At 35.5% G+C, this 17,798-nt stretch overlaps 1 protein-coding gene across 1 annotated transcript in view; it reads right to left on the reverse strand.

Annotated features, from left to right (window-relative positions):
- Positions 1-11,201: 11,201 nt before the first annotated feature.
- Positions 11,202-17,798, reverse strand: part of rhobtb2a (Rho related BTB domain containing 2a) — a 33,420-nt gene continuing 26,823 nt past the window's right edge. Inside the window, exons 8-10 of the mRNA XM_056464356.1 lie at positions 15,554-15,642; positions 14,058-14,163; positions 11,202-11,404 (exon numbers count right to left, since the gene is read on the reverse strand). Coding sequence (XP_056320331.1) covers positions 11,202-11,404; positions 14,058-14,163; positions 15,554-15,642 — 398 coding nt within the window. The remainder of the gene's footprint in view (positions 11,405-14,057; positions 14,164-15,553; positions 15,643-17,798) is intronic.

Consider the following 17,798-nt stretch of genomic DNA (forward strand, 5'->3'; position numbering starts at 1 on the left):
ATTAAAGGTTGAATTTGCTCACCAAAACAAACCCAGATTACTTGTTTACCTTAAGACTAGCAAAGTAAACATCATAAATTTGATTTCATGGGGACTTTAAGCATAAAATAACACATTAATATAACATTTTGTTCTCCTCATCTTTCATTTCCAGCAAACTAACGGTTGAACTTGCTCAGCAAATTTTCACAAACGATCAGATTTTGATTAAACATTACCAAAACAAACCCAGATTATTAGGTGACCTTAAGACTAACAATGTGCGCTAGCAAAGTAAACATCATACATTTGGATTTCATGGGGACTTTAAGTATAAAATAACACATTAATATAACATTTTTGTGCTCCTCCTCTCATCTTTCGCTGCCAGCAAACTAATGGTTAAATTTGCTCAGCGTGTTTTCGCAAATGATCAGATTTTGATTAAAGATTACCAAAACAAACCCAGATTATTAGGTCACTTTAAGACTAACAATGTGCTTTAGCAAAGTAAACATCGTAAACTTTGATTTCATAAGGACTTTAAGTATTAAAGTACATATTAAAATAATGCATATATTAGTAAAGTACAATTACGCACATGCTTTTTACACCTCTGCTGTGTGCTTTATGCTTAATGATGATAAATCAGTATTTGTTTTTACTAAAACTAATTTAGTGAACTGAAAAAGTTGTTTTGGACTTTTTTCCCAGCCTGATGATGTACTTCCAACTGAAACTGAATATTAAGTAGGGGGCGGGGTTTTGTTTTTGTGCTCCTTTCATTTTTCACTGTCAGCAAACTGAAGGTTGAATTTGCTCAGCATATTTTCGCAAATGATCAGATTGGATTAAAGATTACCAAAACAAACCCAGATTATTTGGTCACCTTAAGACTAACAAAGTAAACATCGTAAAGTTTGATTTCATGGGGACTTTAAGTATAAAATAACACATTAATATAACATTTTGTTCTCCTCATCTTTCATTTCCAGCAAACTAACGGTTGAATTTGCTCAGCGTATTTTCACAAATGATCAGATTTTGATTAAAGATTACCAAAACAAACCCAGATTATTAGGTCATCTTAAGACTAACAATGTGCGCTAGCAAAGTAAACATTGTAAACTTTGATTTCATGAGGACTTTAATTATTAAATAACATATTAAAATAATGCATGTAATAGTAAAGTACAATTACTCACATGCTTTTTACACCTCTGCTGTGTACTTTATGCTTAATGATGATACTTCAGTATTTGTTTTTACTAAAACTAGTTTAGAAAAGTTGTTGTGGACTTTTATTCCAGCCTGATGATGTATTTCCAACTGAAACTGAATATTAAGTAGGGGGCGGGGTTTTGTTTTTGTGCTCCTTTCATCTTCCACTGTCAGCAAACTGAAGGTTGAATTTGCTCAGCGTATTTTCGCAAATTATCAGATTGGATTAAAGATTACCAAACAAGCACCGATTATTAGTTCACCTTAAGACTAACAAAGTAAACATCGTAAAGTTTGATTTCATGGAGACGTTAAGTATAAAATAACGTATTAATATAATGCGTATAATAGCAAAGTACAATTACTCAAATACTTTTTACATGTCTGCTGTTTACTTTATATTCAATGGTGATAAGTCTTTATTTGTTTTTACTAAAACTAGTTTAGTGAACCGAAAAGTTGTGGACTTTTATGCCAGCGTGATGACGTACTTCAAAATAAAACTGTATATTAAGTAGGGGGTGGGGTTTTACTTTTGTGCTCCTCCTTCCATCTTTCACTGGCAGCAAACTAACGGTTGAATTTGCTCAGCAAAGTAAACATCATAAACTTTATTTCATGGGTACTTTAAGTATAAAATAACACATTAATATAACATTTTTGTACTCCTCCTCTTATCTTTCGCTCCCAGCAAACTAACGGTTGAATTGGCTCAGCGTATTTTCACAAATGATCAGATTTTGATTAAAGATTACCAAAACAAACCCAGATTATTTGTTCATCTTTAGACTAACAATGTGCGCTAGCAAAGTAAACATCATACATTTGGATTTCATGGGGACTTTAAGTATAAAATAACCCATTAATATAACATTTTTGTACTCCTCCTCTCATCTTTCGCTGCCAGCAAACTAACGGTTAAATTTGCTCAGCGTATTTTCGCAAATGATCAGATTTTGATTAAAGATTACCAAAACAAACCCAGATTATTAGGTGACCTTAAGACTAACAATGTGCGCTAGCAAAGTAAACATCATAAACTTTGATTTCATGGGGACTTTAAGTATAAAATAACACATTAATATAACATTTCTGTGCTCCTCCTCTCATCTTTCGCTGCCAGCAAACTAACGGTTAAATTTGCTCAGCGTATTTTCGCAAATGATCAGATTTTGATTAAAGATTACCAAAACAAACCCAGATTATTAGGTGACCTTAAGACTAACAATGTGCGCTAGCAAAGTAAACACCATAAATTTTGATTTCATGGGGAGTTTAAGTATAAAATAACACATTAATATAACATTTCTGTGCTCCTCCTCTCATCTTTCGCTGCCAGCAAACTAACGGTTGAATTTGCTCAGGGTATTTTCGCAAATGATCAAATTTTGATTAAAGATTATCAAAACAAACCCAGATTATTTGTTCACTTTAAGACTAGCAACATAAACATCACTAATTTTGATTTCATGAGGACTTTAAGTATAAAACAATGTATTAATATAATAGTAAAGTACAATTACTCAAATACTTTTTAAACCTCTGTTGTATACTTCATGCTTAATGATGATGAATCAACAGAAATGTATGTACTGTATAATATGCTAACAGCGCATTCTGATTGTCTGTGAATTATAAAAATGCACACTATTTTATAGCATGACCGGTTTGTATAAATGATCAATCCTTAAATTGTCCGTTTCCAAATTTCATTCAAAAACAGCAAAACGAAACCCTTCAAAAGTCCACACTTTACATTTATATGCTAATAATAAGAGTCAGCAAATGTTCCTGAGTGCTGTTACAAATGCTTAAAAGTCTTCACTTGGTTAACAGTCCATCGTGTGTTTTATAATGGATGGATCTCAAGTCGTCACTGTTCTGGATCTACATTCGAAGCACAGCGTAGAACATACACATTTATGGGGCTCTAAATGAAAACATTATCCCTCAACATTCCCTTGCACATGCAGGCCAGCTCATTGGATTCATTACAGCAGAAAAAAAAACATTCTCTGATAATAGTTTGCCTACAACTGGCGGAAAATGCATAGCAGATTATGTGTTTTTACTCTCTTTACACTCTTAAAAATAACACAGCAGGCACAAAACGTCATAAGATGTTAATATTAGGTTGGAATTAGCTTGTGGTGTCAGGTGACCAAAATTCAATGTTATTTTGATGTCCAATAACATCGTTAAAGGTTGTGTTGGAAAGTGACCACAATCCAACGTCGAGCCAACATCTTTAGCAAATGTCATATTGACGTCAAACACTGACATTTATTCGTCAGGTATGGCAAACAAAATCCAACGTCTAACGATAGATGTCATAGTGGTAATGTTACAAGCTGTAACATCATAGATGTTAATATTTGATTGTTTTTAGGTTGCGTTGGTGACAAAAATGCAACGTCTGTCCAACATTGGACAATGATTTCAGTCTGATGTTGGGTTCTGACGTCAACCCGATTTTCATTTGCACCCAAAATGTAATGTCCCACGATAACGTCAATCTGACATCATGTTGAAGTCCTGTGCCTGCTGGGAAAGGTGATGTCTTAAAAGATTTTGGTTAACTTTTTGTTTAACGAGAACATATAATATTCTTCTATCAATGCCAACCTTTATTTTTAAGAGTATATGGTGATATAGTTTCCTTTTTTTCATTGTAGATCAATCTGATGCTATAAAAACTACTGTATTTCCTTATTGTAAGTCATTCTACGTTCAAGGTGCTACACGCTTCTATAACTATCGCATATGCTAGATCAGAAACATTCAAACTGCAGGGGATTATGTCTATGTGAGCCATGCTTTTGAGGTTTCATCTCCTGTAATAGGAGTTAATGCACCTTAAATAGTAAAAAAGTGAAACCGCCTTCAATTGGAACTGCTGTGATTGTTTTCTTTATTTGTTAGGGTGATTTTACACCTTGTACGTTTCCTTTGGTCTGGACCGAGGTTAAAAAAAATAGCATTTTTCAGCCATTTTGGCTCTGTTTCTTATCAGACCATCTGTTCTGAATCAAACCAGTTGAAATGAACCAAAAAGGTCATATGACAACATCCAGATCAGTCGAATTTCGCCAACCTGATTTCACCAAATAGGACATGTTCCTGGATTAACATCCATGCTGATCCTGGAACAACATTCCAATCAGCCAATCAGAATTAAGAGATCCGTTTACAGTTTATGTTAATGTTAGGCTCACGGTTAGGCTTATGCACTTCTACATGATTGTTATTCAACTATGATTCCCCTCTGATTTTGGGAATAATTTACATTTATGGTTGGGTTCACGGGTAAGGAATAGGTATGGATTACATTTTCCACCAAAAGTGATGTTAATCCAGGATCGCATATTTGGCGAAATCATGACGTGCCCATTTTGATTGGCCAGTTGCAGTTGCAATCTGAAAAAAAGTCACCTCTGAGAATAAAAGCGTGCTGAAAAATGCGACAATGTATCATTTTAACCATAATTTTGACCAAAGGAAATGTGTTACAGCCGTGAGAGCACCCTTAGTATGTTTCTTAATAATATAAATAATTGTTTTGTAGTTCTAGCTACTTCTAGTTCATATTTTAAAGACCCTAACGTGTCTCACAAAATCGGATGCTTAAATATAGCAGGTTTAGGATATATTCTACAACAACTACTTAAAGTGCCCGTATTATGCTTTTTTTTTTAAAGATATAATAGCATTTTATTTAGTGTAATGAAGCTGTTTGTGAAAGTATATAAAAGATAAATATGCAGATAATTGAGATTTGTCTCCCAAAATAAAAACTAAGTAAAAAATTCAGTCTCACTCCCTACACAAACATCCCAGCAGGCACACAATGTCATAAGACGTTAATATTAGGTTAGATTTAAGTTGTGATGTCAGGTGACTAAAATTCAATGTCTAGCCAGCGTCTAAGCACAACGTTACTTTGACGTTTAATAATGACGTCAAATGACGAATGATTTCAGGTTGTGTTAGAAAGTGACTAAAATCCAATGTCGAGCCAACATCTAAAACCAACGTCATATTGACGCTAAATACTGATATTTATTCATCAGGTATGGCAACCAAAATCCAACGCCTGATAAACGTCATAGTACGTCCACACAACGTCAAACTGTAACATCATAAGATGATGTTTGGTTGATTTTAGGTTGGACATTGATGTCGGTTTCACGTTGGGTTCTGATGGCAACCTGATTTTTATTTCCAAACACAGTGCAACATTCCCATGACGTTGGGGTACAAAGTCAATCTGACTTCATGTTGACGTTCTGTGCCTGCTGGGATACCTGTATGTGCTGGAGGTTTATAACGTATTTTCACACCATTTATCATTTCAGAATTCTCTGCAAACATTGTGTGTTTTGACCCTCAAGCGCTGTAGTTATGGCTGAGACTGGAAGAGTTTAGTTTGAATTATTGTTTGAATCAGCTGTTTGTGCTGTGTAAGCAAATCTACTTCGCAATTCGTAATATTTTGATTTAGTGGTTAATTTGTACAATCTCATTATCCTCCAGTATAATCTGCTCATCCCCCATTGATGATTGAGTTTAGGGGTGGGGTTAAGGGCATGCCTCCTTTTAAATATTGGACATTTTTGTATAAACGACGTCATATGAATTTGGACAAACTACACACTTTTCTGCCAATTCGCTAAAATATTTTTGCAAAAATATGTTCGCAAAAATATAAATCATGTTTCCTCAGCACTTCCGAAGGTTGAAGATTCGTGCAAGAATTGATACGGTAAACCCAATGCCATTGTTTTCGCTCAAATACCTCTTTATAAGTGAAGAGGATCGCGTGCTTATGATTGCTAGTGGCTGGATCCGCATTATCCAATTCTCAATGCACCAATCAGATGACTCCTAAGCTACTACAAATACCCTGGGTTACGTACCACCGCTATCTTCGTCTTGAAGAATCCCCCCATCCACCCCTACTCCTCCTTCTTCCTAGATGGGTGACACGGTGGCCCAGTGCTTAGCACTGTTGCCTCACAGCAAGAATGTCTCTGGTTCTAGGCTTTACCAAACCAGCAGACATTTCTGTGCGGAGTTTGCATTTTCTCCCCGTGCTCACGTGGGTTTCCCCCGGGTTCCCCGGTTTCCTCCCACCGTCCAAAAAACATGCAACATAAGTTAATTGACTAATCCAAACCGGCACTATAGACATGCTTCTAGTAAATGGTTATCTCTCAAGAGCAATCACTGGCTGTTCATTCATTATTACAGCGGGGGAGTTCTCGGGATCTACCTGACCTCAAACCTCAAACCCTCTCGCCTTGCAATGGGAGGGAGCCCCGGGCTCGAGGATCTTATGAGCTCAGGGCTCTCTCCAGGGACAGCATGCCAAACAAGCTTATAATTAATCATCAGCTAAGTGTGAACTCTTATGGATGAGCGGAAATTCAAATTTGGTAGCTAGTATTTGGTTTTGCATAGACACTGCTAATTGGGAAACAAAACCAATCAGAGCAGAGCAGCTCACGGAAAGGCGGGATTTAGAGAGAGCGGATCCATTTCAGCGATGTGAAAAAAATAAGTGTTTCTGACCTTATATAGATGTAAACCATTGCTAATATCGTCCGAAACCAAAGTACCCTGAATAAAATTATTAATTAGATTTACTTCATTTTTTTAAGGTAAGTGGTTGCAAACTATTTAAATGGGTTGAATTGAAACAAACAAGTAAAATTTATTAAAGTTCAACTTAATTTGTTAGTTTATATTGAGCCCATATAAACTGTTTGCAACCACTTACCTAAAAAAAATTATTGTAAATCCAATGAATCATCTTTTTCAGTGAAATGCCGTAGACACACTCAGAGTATCAACGTGCAAAATTCGGTCGGACGGTACTGCGAAAAACTGACGAGGAAAAAGACGCAACACTGATAAACCTGACGATTACTCCATATTTTAAGTTTCTGTATAGATTTTGAGGTCACATTTTGAGCCTCTATAGGTGTCACGCATTCACATGATGTGAATTTGCAGGTCACCACACTTGAACTTTGGAACACAGTGACTTCCGAAACTTTTCGGTCTGGCACTTTTGCATGCATATGAATGGAAGTCAATAGGGTGAAAAGTGCAGTGCGCCTTAAGAATCTTAAAAATATTATAATATGGGCACTTTAAATACAACAAGCAGTTATGCATCATGGGATTGTCACAGGCCTGCCTGTGAAACTCACCTAAAAGCTATGAAGCGCCCGTGAGCTAACTTTGGTAAAGACAGCAGCTGGTGCCCACACATTGAATATCAGCAGTGTTGAGGCACTCTTTATATTCCCTGTAGAGAAACCCAGCGGGCTCCCGTTTTGAAGGATCTGGTTATGATATTACAGGTTGTTACCGTTTTCCAGGATATCGTCGTTATTGAGACGAAATGCAGCTTGATTGTAAACCTGAACTTCAGTTGTGTAATCTAGCACAAATATGTGACATGACGTCAGCGAATGCCGATTCTGCGTAAAAACCATAATCATTTGATGTCGGTTTTGATTTCTGTTCTTGTCAGCTGATAACATATGATGTTACTGGGAAGAAACATATGAGGTTACTAGGAAGAAATACAGAAGAAAAAAAAGCTGAAGTAAAAGCACAGTGGGCAGGGAAAGCAAATCTCAAAGGATTTGTTTCGAAATAACATTAGGCCTTCTTAAAGATCAAATAAAGAGTCTAATAACACATAAAGTAGCAATTTGGGCTCAATACATGTTAAACACACTACTGACAGTCAAAATGTTGATTATCACAGAAAATATGTTTGTAATATTTTCCCTAAGCATACCCAACTGCATTTATATAATCAAATAGTTACATTACAAAACACTATTAATGTTTAAAATAACCGTTTTATTTACGAACACATTTTAAAATGCTATTTTCAGCATCATTACAGTCATCACCCAATTCTTCAGAAATCATTCAATCAAAAGTAGAAATTTTGTATATAATTGTTCTATCATTTTAAAGGTGCAGTATGTAAGTTTGACACCCAGTGGTTGAACTAGGTATTGCACTCCTGGATCAAAACACACGGTTGCCAGATTGAGGTGAGTGTACCTGAATATCGAGCCTAAAGGCTGATTTGAACCATTTTCTAACTAAAAGCAACGGCACGTTTTTGTCCTAACCAACACTTGAAATTCTATTTTAGAAACAACCATTTCTCACAGTTGAACAACAGGATGAACGATCACTTCAGGTACACCTCATGTGCTTTATTCAGTGTTAAAGGCTAATAATGTGAGTTTGAATGGCATTTTACTTGATATTTATTGCCATACTACTGAAAGCAGCAGCAGATAGTTCAGCTCAGATCTTGAAAATAAAATAAACAGTTTGAAATCGAACTTTAGATCTGTGACTCAGTGGAAACCAACACATATCAGTGGTTCAGCATGTATATTTAATAATGTAAATAGGTTTAATATGTATTAATTAGATTGTAAACATTACCGATTTGTTGGAGTGCAGTGAGTGCACTATTCTGTGCTTCTGAATGGCTGTATTTAAATTTCTGCCATGTTTCGTCTGGTGCAAAAAGTCAAATTGATTATCACTGCAAATCTCATCATGTAGCATGTTATTAGGACGTGGGGTTACAATGTAACCTGATTATCTAAAGTTTACATTCGTAATATTTATATTATTTGCTAAGTAATTAATAACCTAATGTTGAACTCTATATCTGCGTCTCATTTCAGAGTCTGCTACTGTCCACCGGAGGTCGCATTTCAGTCGTGGACGCATACTTCGAGAGCCTTCATGACCGAATGAATCAAATACACCGTTTTCCAGCAAGGCGACCCGGTGTGCTGAAATATAATTGGCTAAACAGGCGTTGGGTGGGTTAGAGGGACCAAAATAAAAACAGCCATTCCGGCACGTAACGCACATTTTCAAAGCAGAATATCTGGCTTTAGCATTGTTTTTCATATAAACACGAATGTTCGTTTAGCATGTTCTTAAATATCTGCAAACATATTATGGCATTTTTAGGCTTTAGAGTCAAACTTACATACAGCACCTTTAAGAATAACGTTAAAATTAACTGCATTAAAGTTATATAATATACCAATATATATATAATATAACCAATATACCTTTGGTTAATTTTATGCTAATTTGGTTCATTTACTACATTTCTCGTCAATTAACAGCTTTTCTTTCGGAAAAAAAAATTATACAAAATTTTAGCTTTAAACAAAAATCATACTTACTCTCATATTTTAGGCTTTTTAAAAAAAATTAAGATTATTCATTAAAAATGTGTATTTTTGAGAAAATACTTTTCTGGATAGATTAGTTTCAGGTCACAATCAACTTACTTTCTGCAGGTCAAAATACATCAAAAATGCGACATATGCTCATTCTGAAAATATAGCCCTATATACATTTCTGAAGATCGCTAATTATGTAGAGCTACAGAGCTACTTACGCGATTACCAGATTACCTCCGTATGGACGGCTTTTCTGCTGTTACCCGTTTGTCCAGTGGCTCGCCGTGTACGGCTGTGGCCCTGAGACACAGAGCGAAGTTGACTGCGACAATGAGGTTCGAGTTCGGTGAAGAACGGTTCCAGAAAGCAGGTAAGACAAAAACAAAAGCCACAAAATAAAATAAACAAGTTAATAACAGGATGTGAATGTGGTAAAATCTGAAAACGTGATAAAAAAATAAATATTAAAAAATCAGGTGGTCGTGGGGGCTTTTCTTTTTCTGGATTACTTTTGAAAACACTATCGGTTGGGTTTAGGGAAGGAGGAGGGTGGGTCAGTCGATCAGTCAGTCAGTCAGTCAGTCAGTCGACAGCGGCCTCTGGTGGATTTACGCGAGAAGAGCAGGCGCAAATAGTACTCGTGAGAGAAATTTCAGATCTCAAAAAGCGTACACAGTGACCTCTGCAAAAACTGCAAAAAAATGTACCTCCTGGGACGTATTTGGTGCTCTCCAGAAATGTATATAGTACGTTTTCAGAATGAGCCTGGGTTGCAAAATTGTGTACATTATTATTATTATTATTATTATTATTATTATTATTAATATTATTATTATTATTAATATTATTAGTATTATTTATTTTTAACTTTGCAACTCTTTATCAAATTGACATAACTTGATTCTTTGGGCAAATGCCAGACGTTTCTGCGGTTCCGTAAGCTGGACCAATTATTTAGTCAACTTTAGCTGTACATTCAAATCAGCCTCCATCCAATCAGCAACTGACATACAGAACTAAGTCCTTTGCTACCATTGATTATTTTTTAATAAGCTTAATAAGCTCTAATAAGCTTCAATTGGATGTACTTCATAACACATAAGCAAAGATCTTTCTGTGGCTAGACTTCATCTACTGTGTGTGCATTTAAATATGTATTGCTCAACCCTGTATATTTCCACTCTACATGCCTACAATAATATTATTTTCTGTGCTGATCAACATTTTGCCATGGATCCTTTCTTACAGCCTTTAAAATGTCACGATAATACCTTTAGTTGTCGAACTGAATCTTTGAGAACGTGGGTCTGTCGAAGTGGTTTGATTGTAGACTGCCAAAACACTGAGAAATTCAGGTTTGTCACGTTTGCTGGTTGCTCTATAATGTTTCGGTGTTCACTTCCTTTAGAGCTAAAAAGCACTTTAAATTAGGAGTACGTTTCTATACAGATGCAGCTTTTGGGACGCTAACAGTAGAAGCTCTACCGCTGCAGGATATGATCTGCTAAAGCCGATTTGCTGAGAAATCAGACCAGTGCAGAAGCAGAGAACTCAAAAAAATGTGCTTTGATTACTTGTGTTCTCCGTCTTGTTTGATTTTTGCGTGTTCTTCAGCAGCTAAAAGCAGGGCTTGGGTATTTTTGCTTAACAGAAATGTGAAAAGGTAATCTTGTATAGCTGAAAAAGGCTGTGGTTCCTCATCGTGTGTAATATCCTGCATTTAGGGGCTGGATTTTGCACCCTGAGAGCCGATCAGATGACTGCAGAGGATCCAGGTGAAGACGGAGAGGATGGTGAGGAAGGTAGATTCCAGAAGAGCCACTTGCGTTTGCACTGCCGCTTTTGGTATAGGTAATCTTCTTTCTCGCGCTCCTTGCGAGCTCGCTGGTAGTGGTCTTCTTCCTTCAGATACCACACCGGAGGCCAGCGATGTTTCTCGAAATGCTCCTGGTTGTCTGCAAAACAGAACGAGGCCAACCGAATTGGTGATGGATGTGCGCTTTTAATGCAGAAGTATTTTAAATGCTGATATAACCATTTAATGCAGCTAAAACTCTTTACACACTCAAATAATATATGCTTGCTATTTGGTTACTATTCATTTAAATCGAGCTGAAACAAAATTCTTGAGTTTTTTGAGGAAACAACATAATTGTTTTATGTTCAATCCACTTAAATTTGTAAAAAAAAATATGATTTTTCTTCATGTTCATTCATTCATTCATTCATTCATTTATTCATTCATTCATTCATTCATCTTCTTTTCGGCTTAGTCCCTTTATTAATCTGGGGCGGAATGAACCGCCAACATATCCAGCATATGTTTTATGCAGCGGATGCCCTTCCAGCTACAACCCATCTCTTTTCTTCATGTTGTCCCAACAAATTGAATGTAAAAGTAGTTGAATAAAAAAAGTAGTTTTGTTATTTCAACTTATTTTACAGAGGCCATCAGCAAAATTCAGTTTAAGCCAATTATGTCAAATCATTTTCATTTGACTTACCATGTGAATTGAAGAAGTTGAGTGAACTTAATTAAATGAAGGAACCTTTCCCATGGAATGTTATTAAGTTACTTTAACTTATTCAAATTGAGTTATGTCAACATATTTTAAGTTTGTTATTTCAACTTATTTTTGGCTAATAGAAGCCACGAGCAAAATTCAGTTTGAGCCAATTGTGTCAAATCATTTTCAGTTGACTTACCGTGTGAATTGAAGTAGTTGAGTGAACTTAATTAAATGAAGGAACCTCTCCCATGAAATGCAATTAAGTTACTTTAACTTATTCAAATTGAGTTATTTCTACATATTTTAAGTTTGTTATTTTTAACTTATTTTAGACTAACAGAGGCCATCAGCAAAATTCAGTTTGAGCCAATTATGTCAAATCATTTTCAATTGACTTACCATGTGAATTAAAGTAGTTGAGTGAACTTAATTAAATGAAGGAAACTTTCCCATGAAATGCAATTAAGTTACTTTAACTTATTCAAATTGAGTTATTTCTACATATTTTAGGTTTGTTATTTTAACTTATTTTAGACCAGGGATGGGCAAACTCGATCCTGGAGGGCCGGTGTCCCTGCATAGTTTTGCACCAACCCTAATCAAACACACCTGCTTGTAGCTTTCTAGTTATCTTGAAGACACTAATTAAGGTGTTCAGGTGTGTTTGATTAGTGTTGGAGCAAAACTCTGCAGGGACACCGGCCCTCGAGGATCGAGTTTGCCCAAGCCTGTTTTAGACTAACAGAGGCCATCAGCAAAATTCAGTTTGAACCAATTATGTCAAATCATTTTCAATTGACTCACCATGTGAATTGAAGTAGTTGAGTGAACTTAATTAAATGAAGGAACTTTTCCCATGGAATGTAATTAAGTTACTTTAACTTATTCAAATTGAGTTATTTCTACATATTTTAAGTTTGTTATTTTTAACTTATTTTAGACTAACAGAGGCCATCAGCAAAATTCAGTTTGAGCCAATTATGTCAAATCATTTTCCTTTGACTTACCATGTGAATTGTAGTTGAGTGAACTTAATTAAATGAAGGAAACTTTATATTTGTTTATATTATTTGTTATAAATGCTTGTGTTGTTTAAAGGTAAAGTTTATATATCTGACTGATTGTATTAAATGGCAAAATTGTATTACAAATAGTATCTAAATATAAATATATGTATACATTTTAATACAAGAATTGCTGCTGTGAAGAAAATATAAAACTGTGTATGGAAAGCACCGTCAATGCACAGAGATATCGAATTGAACCGAATCGATGGCATGATAATCGTAACCGAACCGAACCGTGAGACCAGTGTAGGTTCACAGCTCTACCAATCAGAAATAAACACAAACTGCGAAGATTCCACACAGGATCATTAATATGCAGGTTCCAGGCAGAATAAATTGGCCACAATTTTTCGAAATGATATTACCATAAAAATCATTTTACGTAAGTTAACAATATATATTTTCCCTCTATAAGTTTATTTAAGCTTGTATTATACTTACTATGTATGTGGAAATCTTATTTTGATAATGATACAGAACGCAAGGAAGAGTAAAGCAGCATAACCACATCAGAATGCAAAATGCAGGATATACGGATTCAAAATGTATTTAATGCCACAACGAAGAGGCATAAGGTCTCATAAGGTCAAATGTATCTTTTGCTGTTTTTGCAATTTGACACATTTTTGTAATGACACACATGTGCAGTTTGTAATGAGGCAACAAACACATGTAAACTGCTGAGTATAAGTGTTTAATGCACATTTATGCACCATTTCACATCGCTCAGCTCTTACTGCAATTTCTACGGAGTGAAAGGACAGCAATCAAATTTAAAAGGTTTGATCAAAACAAACTCTGTGCAGATGTTCTGCAGGTTTCCCTCCACTTCCATGTCGTTCAGTTTAAATATTAAAACTACATAGAAAAAGACATCTAAATGAACCAAAATGAGACAATATCTCAAGATGGGATATTTTGTCTGGACTAAAAGAGCCTAGATAAACAAACGTCAAGTGTGGAAACAACCTAAAGTTGCCATGTCTCCATTATAACTATAAACGGGGCAGTTAAATGATCTGTTAAATTACCTGTAGATTTGGCCTTCATGTCACGAGGGAATTTGCGACAGACTCTGTTGTAGTTGGTGCAGACGTGGTGAAGACACCAGTCGGTCAGCTGAAGAGCACAGTGGAACTAATGGGAACAATCACACAGATGAAAAAAATATTGTCATACATTTTCTGATGCTAAAAATATTGCTCTGTCGGAATGAGGTAAAGTTCGCACGTGTGTTCATTTTAACTAGTTGATTTCTAGTTGATCATTTGGTATCAGAAGTGGCTTACATGAAAGGCAAAAGCCTCTAGATTATGCTTATTTGGCCAAAATAAAATATGATCATGCCTTGATTTTTAATGATTTAATTAGGACAGTAAGGTCTGACTTTGCTTAGGCAAAAGTCTTGTCACTAAACAGAAATAATGTGCAATATAGAATATAAAGTCATGGTGCAGTGAAAAAAGAATAATTATTGTGTCTGACTCCATCATGAGCTTGGAGGATCTCTGCATCTCTGCAATGACTCAAATCACTTATTAATAAAGTCATCTGGAATGGCAAAGAAAGCGTTCTTGCAGGACTCCCAGAGTTCATCAAGATTCTTTGGATTCATCTTCAATGCCTCCTCCTTCATCTTACCCCAGACATGCTTAATAATGTTCATGTCTGGTGACTGGGCTGGCCAATCCTGGAGCACCTTGACCTTCTTTGCTTTCAGGAGCTTTGATGTGGAGGCTGAAGTATGAGAAGGAGCGCTATCCTGCTGGAGAATTCGCCCTCTCCTGTGGTTTGTAATGTAATGGGCAGCACAAATGTCTTGATACCTCAGGCTGTTGATGTTGCCATTCACTCTGCAGAACTCTCGCACGCCCCCATACTGAATGTAACCCCAAACCATGACTTTTCCTTCACCAAACTTGACTGAATTCTGTGAGAATCTTGGGTCCATGCGGGTTCCAGTAGGTCTTCTGCTGTATTTGTGATGACTGGGATGCAGTTTAATAGATGGTTCATCCAAAAATATCTAATTTCTGCCACTTTTCCAAATGATCAACTAGTAGTCAAGTTATTATTTGTTGCTCTTACAAGTGGGATTAACGACAAGACTTTTGTCAGGTAATATTTTTCTGAAATTATTTTATTAAGGAGAAAGTTTGAATGTGTGAATATAAAACCAGATTTACCTCAATCTCTATTGATTCTTAATTTCTCCTTGTACAATCTTCCTGGGATACCTGATGCTAATTGATATTGTATCAGTATAAAATATTCATTTTTGTTTATTTGTTAAACAGAAATTAAATAAGCCCTTTTTTTAAATAATATGATGGTTATTATTAGGAACGTACTTTGTATTGTCTTTGATGGGTTGTTTAGCTATATATTTACCTCACATCAGCTACCACCAGATAAAGTGACAAGCTAGTATCAGGCTTTCCAAACAGCTATCTCTTGGGGTGTTAAAGTGATTGTGTTTCACTTGGCAATGTTTTCATTCTCTTGGTCAGGGGTACAGTACGCTTACCTGGGCCATGTCCAGATAGAGCAGAACATCTCCATCTATATCAGCTCCCATCATAGCAGCTTCAGTCAGAACCGTCACAGTGTACAGCTCTACGACAGACACACAAAACAGAATTTAGCACACCTTATTTTTAGCTTAGTATTTTATTTGCATTAATAATAGATGTTTTTTTATCTGCGGTTCATTAATTCAAATGTTTATCCTTTATTCCAATTTGTACATTTTATTATACAGGGTTCTTACACCTTTTCGAACTTCAAATTCCAGCACTTTTCAAGCACTTCCAAGATGCATTTTTATGCTTTTCCAGCACCTAACAACCACGGTTAATTACGTTTATATATGTTGTATGTACTTTTTCACATTTAAAACCATTGTCCTATTTTAAAAAACAGATTACGACATTTTAACTTAAATTGTTGAATACTTTAGAGCAGTGGTTCTCAAACTGGGGGTCGCGACCCCTACAGGGGTCGCAGAATAATTTCAAGGGGTCGCGAGAGTGATTTAAAAATTGTGTAATTTTCAGTGATTATAATAAATATTTTTCAGTATTACAAGTGAAAGCTAATATTTTCAGATTTTTAAAAATATATTACTGATTCATAAAGTATTTAGGACACATTCAGGCAGAATGCATCTTTGTACTTGAAACGCAGCGCTCAGGAACAGTTTAAAACTTGTCATGTCAACTTGCTGCAGTAAATAAAGCCCGCAATACTTGCCCCGCCTTTGCGCCCTTCTTATTGGCCCACTGCTCTAAGAACTGAATACGAATGATTGGTTAAAATCAGCTGTCAATCACTCAGTCAACGCCTCCTGTCTTCAGATAACAGGAGCTACAACCGCGAAAATGTAAAGCTCTGAAGATGAGAGAATGAAAACAACACTGACAGATTTTGTCTTAGAAACACCTAAAGCTACAAATAATTGCACATCTGATTACTGATTACGTGGTGAATGTTAATCCACCATCTACACTTTTCGAAGAGTGGATAAAAGACCTCCATTGGCTATGTCCGCTACGAAAATAACTAAAGAATTCACTGTAAAGTCTGTGGGACGGAATTTTCAGGTAACAGTTTGCCACATCTACACATTTTAAGCACAAGAGGTTCTGTTTAATCCTTCATTTAATCGGCAGACGCTGTCAGCCGTACAAGTGGCAGCTGTATGTAAAATTTAACACCACGTACACCATCGCAAAAGGGCTTGCACCGACTAAGATTAAACTAATATTGCAGCTCATGAAAAGACCGGTATTGCTATTAAAATTATGTATGCACATAATAAGGTATATGTCAAAAGCATCCGTGCAATATCAGACACCACCCGTGAGAACACAGCACAGTTATCGTTAACAGATTCATTAATGAATTCATGTCAAGCAGTGCGTGCAGGGCCGGTGAGCGGTCCGTCTGTGTATCTTTTGGTCACTCAATTCTGCTATAAAAATTTATTTTCTTGTGATAACGGGATTTCATTGAGACATATTTTCCTCACGCATGCATATATATATATATATATTTTTGCTTGTTAGTTTTGATTAGTGTTGATTTCAAATGCAATAAATCTGTTTATAAACTAAATTTTGGCTGGTGCCAAGTTTGAGAACCACTGCTTTAGAGCATAGATTTATTAGGATAGTTCACCCAAAAATTATCAAAAAAATAAATAAATAAAATAAAATAAAATAAAATAAAATAAAATAAAATAAAATAAAATAAAATAAAATAAAATAAAATAAATAAAAAAAGTTCAGTTATTGGATGAAGTATGTTTTTAGGTTTGGTCTCTTTCTACCTAAAGTTGATATCTCAAGAAACGAGCTTCCAGTCAGATTTTGCTTGCGTGTAGTACCAAACTTTCATAACCAGTCGTTCATGATGTTCATGTGCATTGCTATTTTTTTACAGTCAATGGTTTGGCGTTTCAAGTGCAAAGAAGCATTCTGGATGAATGTCTCCTAAATACGTATGAAGCTAATAATAGGCTAAAACAATCTGAATTTAAACTGTGTTTATTTGAATTATTGACAATTGTAAGTTAATAAAACTGATTATTATATGCTATTAAAATGTTTTGAATTAAAATTTCTTAACTAAAAGATAAGGTTACAGAGGTCAGGATCCGCTCTTTATCCATCAAAAGTTTGATTAACCAATGAGATGTAATTGAATTAAATATATGAATCTGATTCACTGAAGCATGTATGTTTATTACACAAACTACTGAAATAGCTGAC

This window comes from Danio aesculapii, chromosome 8, assembly GCF_903798145.1.
Source record: "Danio aesculapii chromosome 8, fDanAes4.1, whole genome shotgun sequence".
Lineage (NCBI taxonomy): Eukaryota > Metazoa > Chordata > Actinopteri > Cypriniformes > Danionidae > Danio > Danio aesculapii.